The sequence below is a fragment of the Centrocercus urophasianus genome, unplaced genomic scaffold (assembly GCF_019232065.1).
Source record: "Centrocercus urophasianus isolate 14NV4802_14NV808 unplaced genomic scaffold, USGS_Curo_1.0 seq_20, whole genome shotgun sequence".
NCBI lineage: Eukaryota > Metazoa > Chordata > Aves > Galliformes > Phasianidae > Centrocercus > Centrocercus urophasianus.
This window is the reverse complement of record NW_024884756.1, coordinates 18,353,313-18,370,909: the sequence shown is the minus strand read 5'-3', so window position 1 is coordinate 18,370,909 and position 17,597 is coordinate 18,353,313. Positions and strand designations below refer to the sequence as shown.

Sequence of the window (17,597 nt, the reverse complement as noted above, 5' to 3'; positions counted from 1 at the left end):
AGAAAAAGCAAATGAAATAGATTGCAGTTTCATTTAGAATTTATTATAGCTGTCCAAGCTGAGTCTATATCTTAATCTGCCCTCAAAAAAGAACTCATCCAGTGAAATACTTTCTAGTAATCAAAACTGAAGCTTTCATGAGAAATTTTGGTTGATATAGTTAGCTGATACAGTAATATTGAAAATCCCTATCTGCATAACAGCTATAACTCTCATAATTTCCAATGAAAAGTACACCTAAAAATTAGTTTTTGTTTCCTTCTTAGCTTTCTTTTCCTTCTAACGTCCCTTCAAATGAAATCCTTTTAATATAGAGACTAGGCAAGCTTGTCTTACCTATTTTTAGGTTAGATCTGTTAAATAAACAAATGAACAGTACATGTTCAGGCTTTGTCTCAAGAAGGTTACTTTTTGCCTAAGTGGAAGTTTCATATGGAAAGCTACTGCTGTGTAATTACTGAATATGCCCTTAGGAAATTATACAAGTTCCACAAACACTGTTTTATAAAACATCTCGGGTTTTAGGTTTTACAATTATGCAATGAAGGATTTCATGGTTGCCCATTATTGTAGCTGTTTCTGCCAGGGCTAGAAAGGTTTAAATGCAATTGAATAATTATACTTCACCACTTGAGTTTCTGTTACTTTACAGTAACAGGTTTAATCAGACCTTACAAGTGAGCATCAGCTGTTCTCATGAAATGAACTGATAGCGGGGGTGGCTGTGTATTGTCGCTGCCAGGATATAATAGTGTCACTCAGAGCTGTGTGAGGATATGAAGTTGTCTTTATCTTCTTTCCTTCTTTGATGTTACAAACAATACTGATTTTTATTTTTAGTAATCTATCGAATTCCCAGTCAACATACCAGAGAAGGCTGCTGGTGACAAGATCGGGAAGGAAAATAAAAGGAAGAGGACCAAGGGTAAATATTTGCAATCCCTTCCTCAAAGCAAACAATGCGGTAGCACTCCCATTTTCATTAGGATGGTCAATTTTGTAAATTAAAAAAAAAAAAGTGTGCAAATAATCTATGGGTGCATCATAATTGATGTAGGGGCTGCTTTAGCTGAATGATGTCATGATGTTCAGTAAATTAATAACTTTTCAGTGAACGCATCTGAGTCATGGTAGGTGCTGCGGAGAATCAACCACTGGGGATTAAAACGTTTTGGATTCATGTGCTTTGATAGCTAACTAGCACCTGGTTTTCTTTTCTCTTTCTGTCAAGCGTTACCGGACTCCTTCCAGATCCAGGTCAAGAGATCGATTCCGACGCAGTGAAACTCCTCCACATTGGAGGCAAGAAATGCAAAGAGCTCAAAGAATGAGAGTGTCAAGTGGAGAAAGATGGATAAAAGGAGACAAGTAAGATGATTTCTGTTTGGTGTATGTGCATTTAAAATATATGCATTTAAATTTTTGTATATATTAGAAGTAATACATTTTCTCTTCAATTTTCAGTTATAGTTAATTCCAAGAAAACAAGACACACTGACTTAGTTATCCCATTACTTAACTACCAGGCTTTAATCGTGCTCATTTGTGGTTTCCATACAAATATAATTATTATTATAAATGATGTAATGTGATTTTAAGCTACAAATGTGAAGCAGCCTCAGTCCTCACTTCATTTTTCACAATGTAGGAGATTCAAATTATTTTTTAATTTTCCAATTTTTTTTTTCCAAGGAGTGAAATAAATGAAATCAGGAAAGATAATCAAAAAAGCCCAGGAAGAGGAAGGGAGAGAAAAACATCAGACCACAGACAAGTTTCTGAAAGTCCAAGCAGAAGAGGGGAAAAAGAGAAGAAAAAAGATCATAAATCCAGCAGTAAAGACAGGGAGACGAGAAGAAATTTGGAAAAAGATGACAAGCATAATAGAAGCAAGACCAAGAAAAGAGGCAAATCTAGAAGCCATAGTAAAAGCAGAGAGAAATCAAGAAGTAAAGAAAGAGACTCCAAACACAGCAGACATGATGAGAAGAGAAGATCAAGAAGCAAAGAGAGGGACCGTGAGAAAGACAGAGAAAAAGAAAAGCACTATGATTCTAGAGGGAGAGATAAAGAAAGAAGTAGGAGTAAAGAGAGAAGCAGAAGGGCAGGTTCAAGAAGTAATGAACATGACCATAGGAAGAGTAAAGACAGGGAGAAACACAAATCAAGAAGCAGAGAGCGTGAGCATGCTAGAGGAAAACATAGTTCCAGCAGTAGAACAAGGGAACGAAGCAAAAGCAGAGAGAGGGGTAGAAGGGGTAGATCAAGAAGCAGAGACAGAGATCGCAGTCGAAGTAAGGAATATTCAAGGAACAGGGATAGAGAATCAAGAAGAAGACGATCAAGAAGCAGAGAAAGGAGAGGTACACCAGATAGATACAGAGGAAGAGAAAATAGGAGGAGGAGAAACTCGAGGAGCTCAGAGAGAGAGGAAAGTCAGAGCAGAAACAGAGAAAGATACTCAAATAGAGAAAGTAGAAGCTCATATAGGAGGAATGATAGTGAAAGCCAAAGGAAGAGGCATTCAAAAAGCCATGAAAGTAGCAGTCCTGAATCCAGTAAAGGTAAGAAGTCTAGTAGAGATCAAGATAGAAGTCCAGATTCAAAAAAGAGACCAAGTAGCAAAGAGAGAGAATCAAAATCGTACTCACACAGGAGTAATGAAAAGGAAAAGACCAGATCCTCAGCTGAAAAAGAAATTAACCAAAAATCAGAGAGTCAGGACAGAGATCATGCCCCTAGTAAGGATAAGAAATCTGATCGTGAAACAAGTCCTGGAACAGATGATGACAGGCATGGATGAGTGTTTGGACTTAATGTTTCCATTGTCTCAAAGTTTTAGAGACGTTTTGAGGAACGCCTTTTTTTAAGATGTGGACTTCAGTTTGGTCTTTTGATAATCTAAAACCTGGATCATTTGTACTGCTAAAGTTTTAATAAACTTGAAATGAAAAATTCTACGTGTAATACAGTGTGCTGTGTTTTAAATATTTCCTTGTTTTATGCACCCTTGTTTGTTAGCAGCTAAGAAGATACTTTCTGTGCCACATGTATTTTCCACCTGGTGAATTTACATTGGGGCACACAGTGGCTTCTTGTGAAGAACCTTTTTTCACATGTGAAAAAAGCTGTACATATACTACATGCATTCTTAAGCCTAGGATAATTTTGCAAGGGGTTATCATTCCAGTGCTGGTACATTTTGTAATTCAGTAGGTACAACCTAGGATTTTATTTTATTTTTTTGTGAAGGAGTATGAGTGACTTAATTCACTTTGTGATTTACAAAAATTAATTTTTTTCTGTACTTATGTCACTGCCAACAGTAGAATCTATTTGTATGGTAAGGCAGTCATCTGTGTTTGGGAATTCTTTCTTTGTCCTATATTTGACTGTAGAAGAATAGGTTTTTTTGGAGTGCTCATCACTTCACTTCTTGTTTTCTCTAACCTTGCTCTTCTTGTTCTATGCTTTCATCTTTGTCTACTGTAGAAAATTCAGCTTGGGTGCTTCAGTCTGCCATGCCTCGCTTCCTGGTTAATGAATGCACAAGAAAGTGAGAATTACCAGAATTCATAGTGGGTGTCTGCACATCTCAGACATGGTGGTCACTGATCAGAATAAGGAACCACCAGCAAATCCTTTATATTTTTGCTGCTTTTTAAGAGTTTGAAAAAGCAATTAAGAGTTGAGCAATTAAAAATATAATAATAATAAATTATTATTATTTTGAGCAAAAAATTGCTTCCCTCCTTGTGTCCTCACTTTCTAAAGACCCATCCTCAAACATACATTCCTCAGTTTAATTCCCTCCCTTTTGTGCTTTCCTCTCATGCTTTTAGGCTCTGCCTTGTTTCTTTCTCAACACCACACCTTCATGAAAAAGAAGGAAGTCAGTTCGGTTGCTGCAGCATTGCTTCCATATGTGCCATTAGCCCAGAGCTGGTATGTGATGGCTGTGGGTTGAGAGGTCAAATGTGGTGCAAACCCCAACGTTTTTGTCAGTCCTTCAGCCTGCTTGCACCAAAGGCTGGTGAATCTTAAGGTTTCTAAGAAGTCTTAAGGGCATTAATGTCAAGCTGTTTTGAAGTGTAACTATTTCAGTAGTTGATTTTTTTAAGGCAGATCTTCTGATTGCATGATATAACTTATTCTTACTGTTTTTGTAATGTTTGTCAATATTTTTGCCATATAATAACCCACTTTATTATGAGTATGTGTCCACAGCAGATGAGCAGAATTGCTGAAACTTTGTTTGATGTTGTGCTCCAGACAGTTATTACTCTAAAGGAAATAACAAGTTGTTATGTCTTGAGAACAAAAGAAAATACAGGATTGTGAACAAAGTGAGAACTCTTACTGGACAAAAACTAGAGGTGTGTAGTATCACTTTTTAGTAGAATGGTTTGTGGAGTTGCTTTGGCTACCTTTTTTTTTTTTTTTTTTTTTTTTTTAAAGTGTTTTAGTATGTATTTTGCATTGTCATTTAATGCAGAATTTGTAAAAATGTTTTCCAAGACCAAACAGTGTGGATAACATAACTATTTAAAAAGGAGTGAATTAAAGACCTGTAGTGGGCCTGTTCTGTGTATTGCCTGTCAGAACACAGCACAACTTTGGAGCAGTTCCTTCTTGATTTTTGAATAGTAAGAAAAAGTCAAGAAATTCAGCTTAAGAAATGTATGTGGCAGCTCACACAATGTTATTTTTGCTCTGCAGTATGCATTGCACTTCGGGGTCTCTTTGAGTATAAACTGCAGTGTTCTTTAATCTTTTAGGGAGCTGCTACACAACTTCTCATTGCTCAAGAGGTATGTTTGCACTACTAATAATGTTCCTGCCAATGCCACTGAAGGGCATATAAACCTGCAAACAAAAAAACCTCAGCTATATCAAGTCCTGCTCTAGTAAAGGGTAAAAATATCACCAGGCAGCAGTAAGGTAATCCATAGGGAATTATTTTAAAATGTTAAGTGGTTACTAAGTCTTGAACATAATTATTTAAAATGTCAAAGATTCAGTTGTAATTTTCAGCTCTAAGTAATCTCAAAAGATGCACTTATGTGCTCTTAATATGGAGCTTTCCCTGCTATAGGTCAAAAGTTTGTGCAGATTTAATGCTCTCTAGTTCTTTTATAGCGGGTTAAAATTCATTTGAATAAGTGGCACAAGGATTGTTTTCCTGTTTTTTAAGGTAACATGGAAGAAGTTGGTCACTTATAATTGCACATGGTAGGATATTCTTAATCTCTTGCTGAGTGTGTGCCTTGCCTGTATTGTATTTGATACTCAGTTGTTTTAATGCTCAGTGCTTTGTTTGCTTTAAGTTCAAAAATTGCAGTGAGAGGGGGAATGTGCCACATTTGTGCTTTTCTTTGTCTAGAAATTAGGAATGCTGATAAGATATTCAGTGGGACTGAAGCACAGTCCTTTGAACAGCAGGATGTCCCCAAGCACCATTGAGTTCTTGTTGCCTGGTGAGCTTGTAGATACTGCTCCTGCTGTCCTTGAGCCCTTCTTCCCTCTACAGCAGTTTTTCTGTTCTCAGCCTCATGTTGTATCTCCATTGCACTGTGGTCAGAGTGCAACTCAGTGCCATCTTTGGCAGCAATGTCATAAGTTGTTGGCCTTTTGGTCTAGAGAACTGAAGTGGAAGCATGTTTGAAAGCAATAATTACATGTAGTGGAAAACAATGCTTGTGGTCATTCCTTCTGAATGAGGCCAGGGGGAATGGTCTGTCTAGAAGGCAGCTTGTGCTGTCAGCACCCCAGAACTGACCTTACTCCAGAAAAACTGTCGAAAATGCATCTCTCTGCTTTTGGAGATACAATAGCCTCAAGATAAACATACTATGTTTTACCATATACCTCTCTTTCAAATGATTTATGTCTTCCCTGATACTGGAAAAACTTTGATGAAATACAGTAGTATTTTGCAGTAGTAGTCATGAGTTAATTTTTGGTCAACTTACCTGGGGGACACAAGTGATAAAGTTAATCTTCATGTTTGTAGATCAAAGTGACATAAATGTTAAGAACTCTTACATGCTGCTTTCCTTCTTTTGCTTTTGTAATTTTTCTAATGCAACATTTAACCAGATTGTTCAAGAAAATGCATATCACGAAGTTTATAAACTCTGCATTTTGCAGAATTTGAATTTGGTATATTATTGCAGCTTTCTAGCAAAAAAACTGAGCTTTCCAGCTTGTTGTGTACTTCTAGTGTAGTACTTATTACACATCCTTGAACAGTTCTCATCATTGAAACATTACTCCAACAGAACTTGTTCCTAAATAAAACCAAGAAGTAATATTCAATTGGAGAGTGGGGGCAAAAGCTATGAGATCAAAGTAAGTTTTCTTAATATGATATTCCATGAAAGGGACAGCAATAATAAAGTGATTAGCTTAGATAGTAAAACTATGCAAAAGTAAAAGAGGTATGTCCTTCCTTAATCATAAAGTCACTGTTTATATGAAATGAATGTGGTAGTTAACATGAACAAGTTTAGAGGACTGATCTTACATTGCTAAATATGCATCTCTAACATATTTGTTCAAAAAGCATATTTGTTCAAAAATCATATTCATGAAAGTTCTGACCATAACATCAAATGAACTATTTAACTACACCAGCACCCTGACTTTGAATTGAAATTTTGCAACATCCAAAGCAGGCAGGCATCCTGTTTTTGGCAGGCAGTCATTTCTACATATTCTGTACATATCCCTGTAAGTGTACATTAAAAAACTAATCACTGTGTTGCTTTAGTCATAACTGCTAATTAAAGGAAGGATTGGAAATTCAGGCCTATTTATGATATGTTGTAAGAGGAAACAGCTGATAACTGGTTTCCTTCACCAGCTAAAAGAACTGTGGTTCATTATGTAAGTAGTGGTGTGCATGTAATATTTAGTGAAATATTTCAAAATTTGTCTCTTCAATATTTTGTAATCTGTACTTCTCAACTGGGATGATGACCCAGTTCTCAGCTGGGGGAACGCAAGTTCTTGAAAGGAAATGTATATCTTGTGTATTAAATTAATTTTCAGTAATAAATGCTTTTTTTGGCGTATTTGTTAGCATAATTGATCTGTCTGCAAAGTGTCCTTGCAGTATTAATTTTTTGTGTATAATTAAGGGAATTGCTCATTTCTGGTTCCCACGGTGCAAATGATGCATTTAAATGTGCTTGTGATTCAAATCTTGAGCCTTCTGAATTGTTGTTTGTGTAGATTTACAGGATGTGATGATGTGATGTCAGGATGTGACCTCTTCAGTTAAACCCAAATTTATATGCTTTTATTAAAATCTGGCTATTCACATCTTCAATCTCACGCTGAACTGGACAATAACGTTTGTTAATAGACAAAGGACAGGCTATATACCTAATACCTAATTCAACACACAAAAATGCAGCTGTGTGACTAAACTGATCTAGTATTTTATCCCGATAGCTTTTTTGCAAGTTTCAAACTTTGATCAAAATAAACCTTGTATTTATGGAGAATAGTTTTCAGCAGTTACAGAAGATGTTCCTATTTGATGACATGAATTTAAATACAGCAGTAAGATAGCTGCCAGCTTAGAACTGAATGCAAAGCTAAGTTTTGATCAAAAGTTCACCTATACAAGTGTTCCATTCTGGCACCCTGGCTCTGCCAGGGCAGTGTTTAGGAGACAGCAGAGAAGCACACCATACCCTCGCTGTGTGTTTCCTAGTTAATTTAGAAACTTGAGTGTGAGGCACACAACTATCTTGCTGCAGGCATCTCTTTCTCTAATAAAGAATTAGAGACTGAGCCTGTGCTGCAGCTTTCTCAATCTAGTTCTTCTACTATGTTCTCAAAATAAAATTAAGTAGAAAATTGTCCAAAGAAACCACTTCCCCCAAAAAACCACCCACCCACCCACCCACCCACCCACACACACACACACACACACACACAACAACCAAACAAAAAACAAACAAACAAAAAAAACCCTCAGCACTGACATTACTGTTACAGGCAGCTATTTTTGAACATCTTACTCAGTTTTATTATTCAGTTTTTTTTTTTAAAGCCACAACACAAGGTTTTACTTAAGCTTAGAAGCCCAGTAATGCTCAAGGAGTACAGCACAGATGTCAGGCTTAAATACACGTTTAGATTTTTACCTCTTGGCTTCCTGAAATCTACTGCTGTGTTTCATAATAAACGTACAGTAATCACTGTTAAAATTGCTTATTGAAACCTATGGCTGTAGATAAGGTAATTGTTTCTTGAGCTGAAGCTGAATATAGGCAGGTTCTGGCACATTGCATGTCTTGTAATGTATTCCAATCAGCTTCAGCTGTTAGGCACTGGTAGGTTTTGCAGAGTGGCTATAGCTTCTTATTCATTTGAAGGTGCTCCTATGCTTGTCAGATGTATCTCTGAAGGAGAAAGAAAAAAAGTTTAAGTCCTGCTGTGTTATTTCTAATTACTGTACAATTGAATGTACATGAATTGATGGATTGTAATTGAAACAGTAGTAATTGCCCTACAGCAATAAGGTAATACTAAGCTTTACCAAAGATGGTCCAAATTTCCCTTGTCTGGCATGCCCTTGTTCCAGTTGCTGGATGCTGGAGGCTGCCAGGTTTTGGTAGCCTCAAACCTTTGAGCCTGTCTCTGGTCTGCACAGTGACTATTACTTGTTTCCTACAGGAAGCATTGCAGCTTTCTAGCTTTCTTTTTTAAACAGTATAGACTACTGTAAGTCCAGTCAGGTGCTACTTATTTGGAAGAGAGTATGTAGTAAAAATACTATTATATGAGCAAAAATCTAATGTTGAATTTTATTGGGCCTGCAGTTCTGACACACCCTTCAGTACCTAACAGAATTGTCATTTTCTCTGGATAATGCACTGGCGATGAGAAACCCAGAAGGGAAAAAAATAATTTTAAAAAAATATTATGATGGTTTATTTAATATAGCTGATTGTAACTACTTGATACTATGTTTTAAAGCTGATTCAGATCTTCTAAAAGATTGATTTAATAGATTAAATAGCAGGTTTGAATCATTTACTAGACCATAACAGATGCTTAAATTGCACTGTTGGCAGTGCAAGAGTGTAAGTAGAATGACTAGAGAGTCCAAATTTAGAAACATAGCACAACACATTAAATAGAAGGAATTAAAGAAAGGTATCTTATGCAGTCTTATCATAGCTCTAGCTTTCACTTTAACTGCCTCTGAAGTCTTTTTTTTTTTTTTTTTTTTGAGCTATTTAGAAATAAAAGGAAGATTGTCTACCAGAGAAAAAGGTGAACTGCCAGAACAAGAATGGAGATTCAGCAGAGACAAGGATCATTATCAGACAAAGGAAGAAGATTACATGTCTTGAAATGGGAGAGTGTTATAAATATGAAAAAGGTATAAGTAAATAACAAATCTAAAAGAACTTAGTCATTAAAAGAACAAATTCTTTTGAATTGACTAAAAAAATCTTTTGAATTGACTAAAACCACCATTAAGTTTTGAAAAAATTTTCACAAGAGTTATATATAGCCAATCTATAGTGGCATCTGAAAGTGTCCATCCTTAATTGCCCTGTGGTGCCAACTCTTCAGTAAAAGTTTGTTTCCACTTGGTGTCATCTTCATCCTTCCTCTGAGTTGAGCAGCAGCAGCCTGTAATGTTAGAACTAGAAAACTCTCGCCCAGATCACCACTTGACAGTAAAGAATTGCACAGTGATTAACTTAAATCTACCTAGGATGAGGTATTTTAAAAGTTCCTCTCTTCCATTTTGTGTGAGAATTCAATCAGAGAAGACTACTGCTATAGTTATACAGGCATCAGACTTGTGGTATTGTCCTGAAAAATCACACTTGACCCTGGAGGTAAGCACTTAAAGTGCCAATCTATTTCCACAAAGTTGGGTGACACGTTTGGAAAAAACACAGTTTGCTTTGTCTCAGTCCCTCTAGGCCCTGCATTTCTTAGGTCCTGGCCTTCTCATAAGACCAATCCCTGTGACTGTGTCCTATGACATGCATGCGTCCTATGACTTCTGAAGCAAGGCAGCACACCAGTTGAGAGGGGGCTCTGTTGAGCAAAATCAGTAGTTCGTGTTTAGTAGTCAAGTTATTTCTCAAAGCGTCTTCTGATTTGTTAACTATAAATTGCAATTTTAGCTAATAAGCATATGCAGTGACACTTGGCATTATACTAGAGATGGTGGTCAGCTAGACCAACCTGCTTTAAATGTGGTGATTTCAAAGCCTTCTCAGCTGATAGCTGACCACCATTCTAGTCAAAAAGATCAAATTTTAACCTCTTTCAGCATGAACACACTGTCTTTACAGTCAACCTGGTCTCCCACATAATAATCTGTTGTATCAATCATCTGACAGTACCAAGAGCTTGGCTCTGCTTTAGCTGTACTACCCTTCCAACAGCTGCAGGCTGCTCCTAGCTCTCTCCTTAGCTTCTTCCTTGCCAGACAGTGAGCTCAACTTTCTCACTGTTTCAGTTTATTTATCTTTTCAGGCTGTTCAATAGCTTTCATCTGCTTTTAATTGCACAGTGAATTGTTCTTTTAACTTCTTCCCAGTCTTCTCTTCTTTCTTTGTGTTCTTCAACATATCAAACATACAAATTACTTTAGTCTTCTGTATTATTATTCTTGCAAGATTTCCATTCTTGCCTTTCAGGTAGGACAACTGTAAAGAACAATTAAATGTTACCATAATGTTTTCTCACTAAAAATCCTAGAACCTCAACTATTTACTTCTTCGTGTTGCTAAAACAACCTCTTTGCTTTTTTATAGGGATCACTAACTAGAATTAATCATTTAAAACAAGCACACAAAGAATACACATCTTTGGAGGTCAATGCAATATCACTGTTTAATGCTTTTTTAATGCTGAAATAAGCAACTGAATCCGCATGTAGCCAGTGTGTTTAAAATCTACCCTAGATGCTTATTTCACTCTAGATAGTGAAAGGAAGAATTGCTTTCTGGTAGTTGAATTTAGTATTTCTGTAGACGTTCCAAGAAAAAGGGAATATAAGCCCCATGGAAACACAGTGGATTTCAAATGCACACAATCTACAGAACAGGGCTTTTGTTTTTTTTTAAAGCTAAGTAGGAAATGAGGCTGCAATCCACCTTGCTTCTCGTTGCTGTGCAAGTAGACTAAAATCCATTTAACTCACCAGTTGCACATGGTAGTGAGCATTTGTAAATGTGAACTTGGGTATGCATTTGGAGCATAATCAAGCTCTGCAGACTTCAGCACAACTCTTACTGTAGTCAGTGCTTCTTCTCAAGGTTTCAGCTTCAAAAGGCTTTATTAAAAGTTTCCATTCTTTGCTGAAAAAAGCTTGAAGTAATAAAGAGAGCACTAGCTCAGAGAGAGGGGAAATAAATTTTTCATTAGTGAACTAAAAAAAAAAAAAAGTATAAAAGGATTTAGAGACTATTTCAGAAACTGATTGCCATGCCTCTGTCATGCCTTTTTCCCCCAAAAGAAAAAGTTTATTTCCAAACAAGTCAATTATTCCAAGATAATTGAAAAGAACTCTATGACTTAGCTGACAGTTCAGCAAGAATACATCTTTCTGTAGATGAGAAGCAAGTTTGAGATAGATCTCTTGGTTGTTCTGGTTGTTCCTACTTACTGTGCTTTTCATATTCCGGAGTAATGATAAACTGGAGCCTTTTGGATGAAAACTTAAGAAGGAAGATATGCTCCAAACAGTGTAATGGGTGTTGAGCCATGACCCCAGAGTACTGCTGCTTTGGGCAAATACCCCCCAAAATACGTGCATCATGAATGTTACGCTCTCAGCAGCAGCTTCTTCATTCCACAACCAGCCCCTTTTGGGCCGCACTGACTAAAGTGGATACAAAGAATCAGCTGTACTTTGCCATGTCCTGCTGTCCAGAAACAGCTCAGCAGCCCATAGCAATACCTGGGACCGTGCTCTGAGTCCTGGCTGGATTCTTGGACAGGGATTTGAGAGGCATGTAAGTCGCAACATTCCTGCCCAATTCCAAGAATTTGCTCAGTGTCTGATCAAGACAGCAGCTCACATACATTTGTCAAGGAAGAATGTGGATAGTGCCACACAAGCCTTTTTTTTTTTTTTTTTTTTTTTTTTAATATACTGAATAAATGAACATTTACAGTTAGCAAAAACTAATCTTCAGCTGATATTTTATGAATTCTTGGTGGATACCTTCCCTGTTCCTTTGTAATTTTCTGTTGCAGTAGTTTAGCCACACTGAGGTAGCTGAGTTCCAGCAGTATCCTATACTAATTTTGATTAAAAAACAAAAAAAAAAAAAAAAAGAGGAATAAAACCTACTTAGGGGGCCTAAATCCGAGCCTTGTTACCACCCTGGATGCTTGGAGGGGAGAATAAAAGTTACATGCATTTGCAACACATTAAGTTACTCACTGTCTTTATCTCTGAAATTTTTGCTCTTAATGAAAAGTGGCTTCTCTCTGAGCATCGTAGTCCAAATCCGCTTGTTTTTCTTGCTGTTTTTTTGCCTGTTTCTCTGCCTGGGAAACAGAATTACAAAGCTTAGTATTTATTTTACAACATAATTAGCTTAAGACCTTTTGCACCTATGTTCAGAATTCTTATCCCATTCATCTTACAAGTTATGAAAAAAGTGCAACAGTGAATTTTTAGAAAAACCGACTTGACCTGCACAACACTCTTTGAGAAGAGAAACTTTGCGTGAGCGGCTCCCACACTGGGACACAGACATCACAAGAAACTGAACAATAAGGTCATTAGCTCAAGGGAAATTCAGTTGCAGAAAGGGGATCTCCATTCCTAAGTGGTGTCTCTTGAGGCCATATTTGCAGCACTGATCTCTTCGCTATCAATAGCCCTTCCTAGTAATCCTCCCTGACGAATACAGGCTGAGGAAGCCCAGAATAAATTTCTGTTCTACTCTAAGATGTGGCTGGTTTCCCAATCCCAACATCTGCAGTGCACCCAGATCACAAACAAAACACATCACACACAGCACGCCTCCAGTCCCTGCCCTGCAGACAGTATTTAGTGTTGTTGGTATATCTGCATACTTCTTTCTGAAAGGGCTGGAAGGGTACCACACTTCTATTTACCATTTGCTGGATTCGAAACTTCTGTAGTTCTACATTTGCATCATGCTGTTTGTCTTTCTTAGCTTTTTCCATTTCCAGGTAGATACGATCATCTGTCATCCACTGACTGCGGTCCTTCACACCCTCTGCTTTTTCCTCTCTCTCCTTCTGCAATTTCATCTTTGCCTGCATTTTATAAAATAGAGGCAGTTAACTAAATAATCACCTTGCTAGTTTGAGGAGCCATGTCTTGCAATCAGCCACTCCAGGCCAGATCCAAAAGCAATAATGATGCAGCCCCACACCAGCACTCTAGTGTGCTGGATCATGGCAGATGCACTCTGGCCAGGCCCAGAGTTTCCGACAGCACCAACAGATGATCCCCAACTCCAGGTGGGAAAGAGGACCCAGAAAGATGGCACCAGCAACACAAGCTGTGATCTGGGCCAGGTTTCTCAGCTGCAGTAAGCATGGCTGAGACTGGAAAGTGTTTGCACACATTACCCACAATTAAAGAGCATTCAAACTCAAAGGGATGAATCTGCATGCCACTTGCAGCTTGCTTAAGGTATTAGATGTATAGCTGTAGATTGTGAATATGATGAAAACTGCTGACAATACACGTGTATGTTTCACTAACAACACATTAAAAAACATGTTTCTATGTTCTCAGTACACACCAGAAAAAGGGACAAGAACAGATTAGGTTTTCTTACGTCAGTGACTCTGTATTCAGCAATAGATTCAATGGCAGCCTTTTTTTTAGCTTCTTTCTCTTTGGTTTTCACTTGGTACTCATCTTCTACCTCTGCAGCTGCTCGATCAAGACGATCATCTTCCATCCTCAATGCCTTGTTCATCTGTGCAGTTAGTTTTTTACAAGCTCTGTCCTGATGCTCCTCAATTAGCCTGAAGCACAAAAAAAGCTACCATATCATACCAGAATATCTGATACATGCCTATGCCTTCCAAGGCATTTATCAGAATAAAATCAGCAGTCCTACTTCTTGTATCTTGTAGGTCTTTTCCAACCTTGGTGATTCCATGATTCCATTTTTCTCTCTTGCCACACAGACCCACCCATTCAGTTCCTTGACCTCCTTTTGCTAACACGGCAAATAAGCGCTCCCTATGTATATATTTATTGTCACACTAGCTTTTTGTTGCAATAATTAAATGGATCATACAGTTCACCTAGCACACTGCCAAAACAGGTCGATGCTGGGAGTACTGGCTGAAAGTAGGACGCAGAGGGAACTTGTCGCATTGGCTCAGAAATGTCATATGCTCACAATTAAGCAGGTAAACAATTTCTTTTGTTAGTGTAATAAATATGTTTCTTTATGTGTCTTAGAGAAAGAGACAACTTGCTGATGCAGAGATCTGTGGTCTAGGCAACTTGAAGATTTGAGACTGCAGAGCACCAATTACTACTGAAACCAAGAAGCATTTCTTCTGAATTTTCCACCTTTTTCCAAGTTTTAATTACTGAAAAGTGCTTGTATCACACACTTGATTTTGGTGGCATAAGAATTCAGAATAATGTTTGTCACAAAATTAAGTTGGAGCTTTGAAGAACACGAAGAACTCTAGCCCTCAACCTACCTGCTGGTCTCTGCATCTTTCTCTCTTCTCAGATCAGCCATCAGTTCTTTTTCTTTAACATAAGCCCTAATTTGATCATCCTCTTTGTCTTCTTTTTGTTTCTCTTCACTTTTAATTTTTTCTTGTTCAGCTACATGCTCCTGTTTAAATGGAAAATAACTTTTATTTTAATGCAGAATGAGACTTCTGAAATATTTAATAGGAAAAGAAAAATCCAGTAGAGCCTTCACATCTAGTCCATAATTAGAGCTCTTTGTAACAGTGGAGAAGGTATAGAACATAGGAACAGATGGAAGAGAACACTCAGGACCTAACTATCACAGACTAACTACTATGAAAGTAAAGTTAGTATGCAGTCACAGTCCCCAGTACAATATCCTTCAGTTAAATTTTCCTCTGCTTTCTTACTGCCCACAAGAAAGGCACTGTATCTGTTTGAAGGATACAAACAGTAACTCTGTAAAATTGTGAAAGTGTAAGGCACAAAGTATTTTGTAGTCACCTAGAAATGGCAATTAGTATATAATACTGTTCTCACACATGCAAGGTTGAAGGCAAATGGAGGACCAGAAGGAATATAGGAAGGAGGGGAAAAGGCAAACAGGGTTTCAGTGGAGTTCTCTCCTTGTACTGTCTCACTTGGCAATGAATCAATCCACCTCTGCCTCCTTGTTTAAGCAAGCACTGAGGTTCACGTAAGATGTGTGGAGGGGAGAACAGCAGGTATGTTAAGTAATTTTAATAGAGTTTTTATAAGGGCATGTAGTGACAGAAGGGGAAACAATTTAAAACTGGAAGAGGGTAGATTCAGACGAGATATTAGGAAGAAATTATTTACTGTGAGGGTGGTGAGACACTGGAACAGGTTGCCCAGAGAGGCTGTGAATGCCCCCTCACTGGAAGCAGTCAAGGCCAGGCTGGATGGGGCTTTGAGCAATCTGGTCTGGAGGGAGATGCATCTGCCTATAGCAAGGTGGTTGAAACTAGAAGATCTTCAGGGTCCCTTCCAACCATTGTATGATTTCCTAAACAATTCTAGTCACAAGGGGAAAGACAACTTATAAAGGTATTTTCACGTTCACAGACGCAGCCTACTCCCCTCTTTGTAAGAAAGAGCAACAGGCTTAAAACAGGCTTAAATCCAGTTCTCAAGTCAGGGCTATTCTTCAGTGCTTACACGAGTGTTTTCCATTACAGACCAGTCAAAACTCTGGGTGTCACACTGCAGCTTTCTAGGGGCCCTTCTCAAAAGAGGACAGGAACAACACTGCCTGCAACTGGCAAGGCAGAGGAGTATGACCCAGCATTACTGAAGCTATCAGCAAACCTGCTGCCAAGAGACCCATTTATTCACGGTCCTAATGCAAGTGCTTCATGGTGAAGCATGTAATGAACTCTCCTTCTGTTACTTACATGATACTGCCTCTGGCGTTCACATTTCTCCCCCTGTTCCTTTTCTTTTCCTCTCTGAATTTCCAGTTGGTACAACTGGCTCAGCCTTTGTATTTTTTCACCTTCTCTTTTGTTTTCCTGCTTGACCAGGTCTGCCTGATGCTTGTGCTCCTCTATTCTGAAACAGAAAAGGAAGGAAATAGATGGCCCTGGGACTTCATGACATAGGGAACGGACTGGAATACCGCACGTCTACAAGTACTTGAACACCAAACAATCTGATACTTTGAAGTGAAAGCAGAACATCAGATCAAAATAGAATCATGTTTTTTAAAACAGTAGCTACAAATCCATTGGCCAAAGCTGAGTTCCATCACATACAGTAAGTATAGGAATTTCCTGATTAAGTTAATACTAGCAAAAGCAAACATGACCTGCATATGGACTTGAATAACAGCCTGCATTTGAGTCACTTGTTTAACAGCCGGCCCGCTCCACGTACAAGTTCGGCTTTTGTCCGAGCGCAGCCTTCCGAGCAGCGCTACAGCGCGGGCGGAGGCACGGAACACTCATCAGCCCGTCCCCGTCAGACAGACCTATGAATCACTGCGGGGAAACGGCAAGAACGACAAGTTTTGCCCCAGGGAGGCAAGCCGCTTGCCTCAGCACTAGAACACAGCTCCCCTTGTTTAGCTCCCCACCAGCAAGAGGCGTTTCTGAAGCCGCAGAACTGACTTCAAAAAGGCACGAGAGGCCGAGCAGCGCTTACGCGCCGGCCGCTTCGAGTGGACGCGGTCCCTCCGCCCAGCGCGGCACCGCCGTGCCGATGCCGGGCAGCCCAGGACACACTCGGCCCGCAGGCGCTGCGCTGACAGCCCCGGCAGGCTTTTCGACCCGAGCCCCGCTCCGGGAGCCGCGAGGTCCCGACTCACTGCGCCAGCTGCTCTCTGGCCACCGCCCGGCGCTCCATGTAGCGGCCGTGTTCCCGCTCCGCCTCCAGCTGCTCGGCGCCCGGCTTCTCGTGCTCCATCGGTAGCTTCCGCCGAGAGACAGAAAATCGGCTTTCCGGATCCCCACCGGCGGCGACCGCCGTCCCGGCACGCCCGCCCTCTTTGTTTCCAGAGCGGGAGCGCCTCAGCCCCGCGCGGCCCTGAGGCGGAGAGCGGCACTAGGAGCAGAGCAGCAGCGACAGGACAACAATAAGGAAGAGATGGGAACGCCCCGGCTCCGATGGCGGCTCGGCACGGCCCCGCCCCGGCGCGGCGGGCCGCGTGTGGCGGGAGCCGCCCTGCCGGGAGCCGCCCTGCCGGGCCGCGGCGCGTTGCCTGTGTACGCTGTGTCCCTGCACGGCGGGCCTCGGCTGCGCGGGAGCGGAGAGACTGCGTTCGACTTCCCTTCTCCTGCCTGGAAGACGCTCCTCGAGGGGGCAATTGCTGCCGTTCGGAAGGAACGCGCCCACTCGCTACACAGCAGAGATAAGGGGAGCTGTGGTCGCGCGG

The 17,597-nt window shown here is 39.7% G+C and overlaps 2 protein-coding genes across 2 annotated transcripts in view; one reads left to right on the top strand and one right to left on the bottom strand.

Annotated features, from left to right (window-relative positions):
* Positions 1–2,967, top strand: part of PPIG (peptidylprolyl isomerase G) — a 26,326-nt gene extending 23,359 nt beyond the window's left edge. The window contains exons 10-12 of the mRNA XM_042822388.1: positions 774–925; positions 1,232–1,368; positions 1,693–2,967. Of these exons, the coding sequence (XP_042678322.1) occupies positions 774–925; positions 1,232–1,368; positions 1,693–2,803 (1,400 nt within the window). The 3' untranslated portion in view covers positions 2,804–2,967. The remainder of the gene's footprint in view (positions 1–773; positions 926–1,231; positions 1,369–1,692) is intronic.
* A 5,050-nt stretch (positions 2,968–8,017) lies between these two features.
* On the bottom strand, positions 8,018–17,262 carry LOC122162335 (coiled-coil domain-containing protein 173-like). The gene is made up of 7 exons (XM_042822601.1): positions 17,031–17,262; positions 16,120–16,276; positions 14,707–14,846; positions 13,818–14,010; positions 13,123–13,287; positions 12,440–12,546; positions 8,018–11,358 (listed from the first exon to the last, which is right to left on the bottom strand). The coding sequence occupies exons 1-6, from the start codon at positions 17,126–17,128 to the stop codon at positions 12,466–12,468; spliced, it is 834 nt and encodes a 277-aa protein (XP_042678535.1). The 5' UTR covers positions 17,129–17,262; the 3' UTR covers positions 8,018–11,358; positions 12,440–12,465.
* Positions 17,263–17,597: the final 335 nt, after the last annotated feature.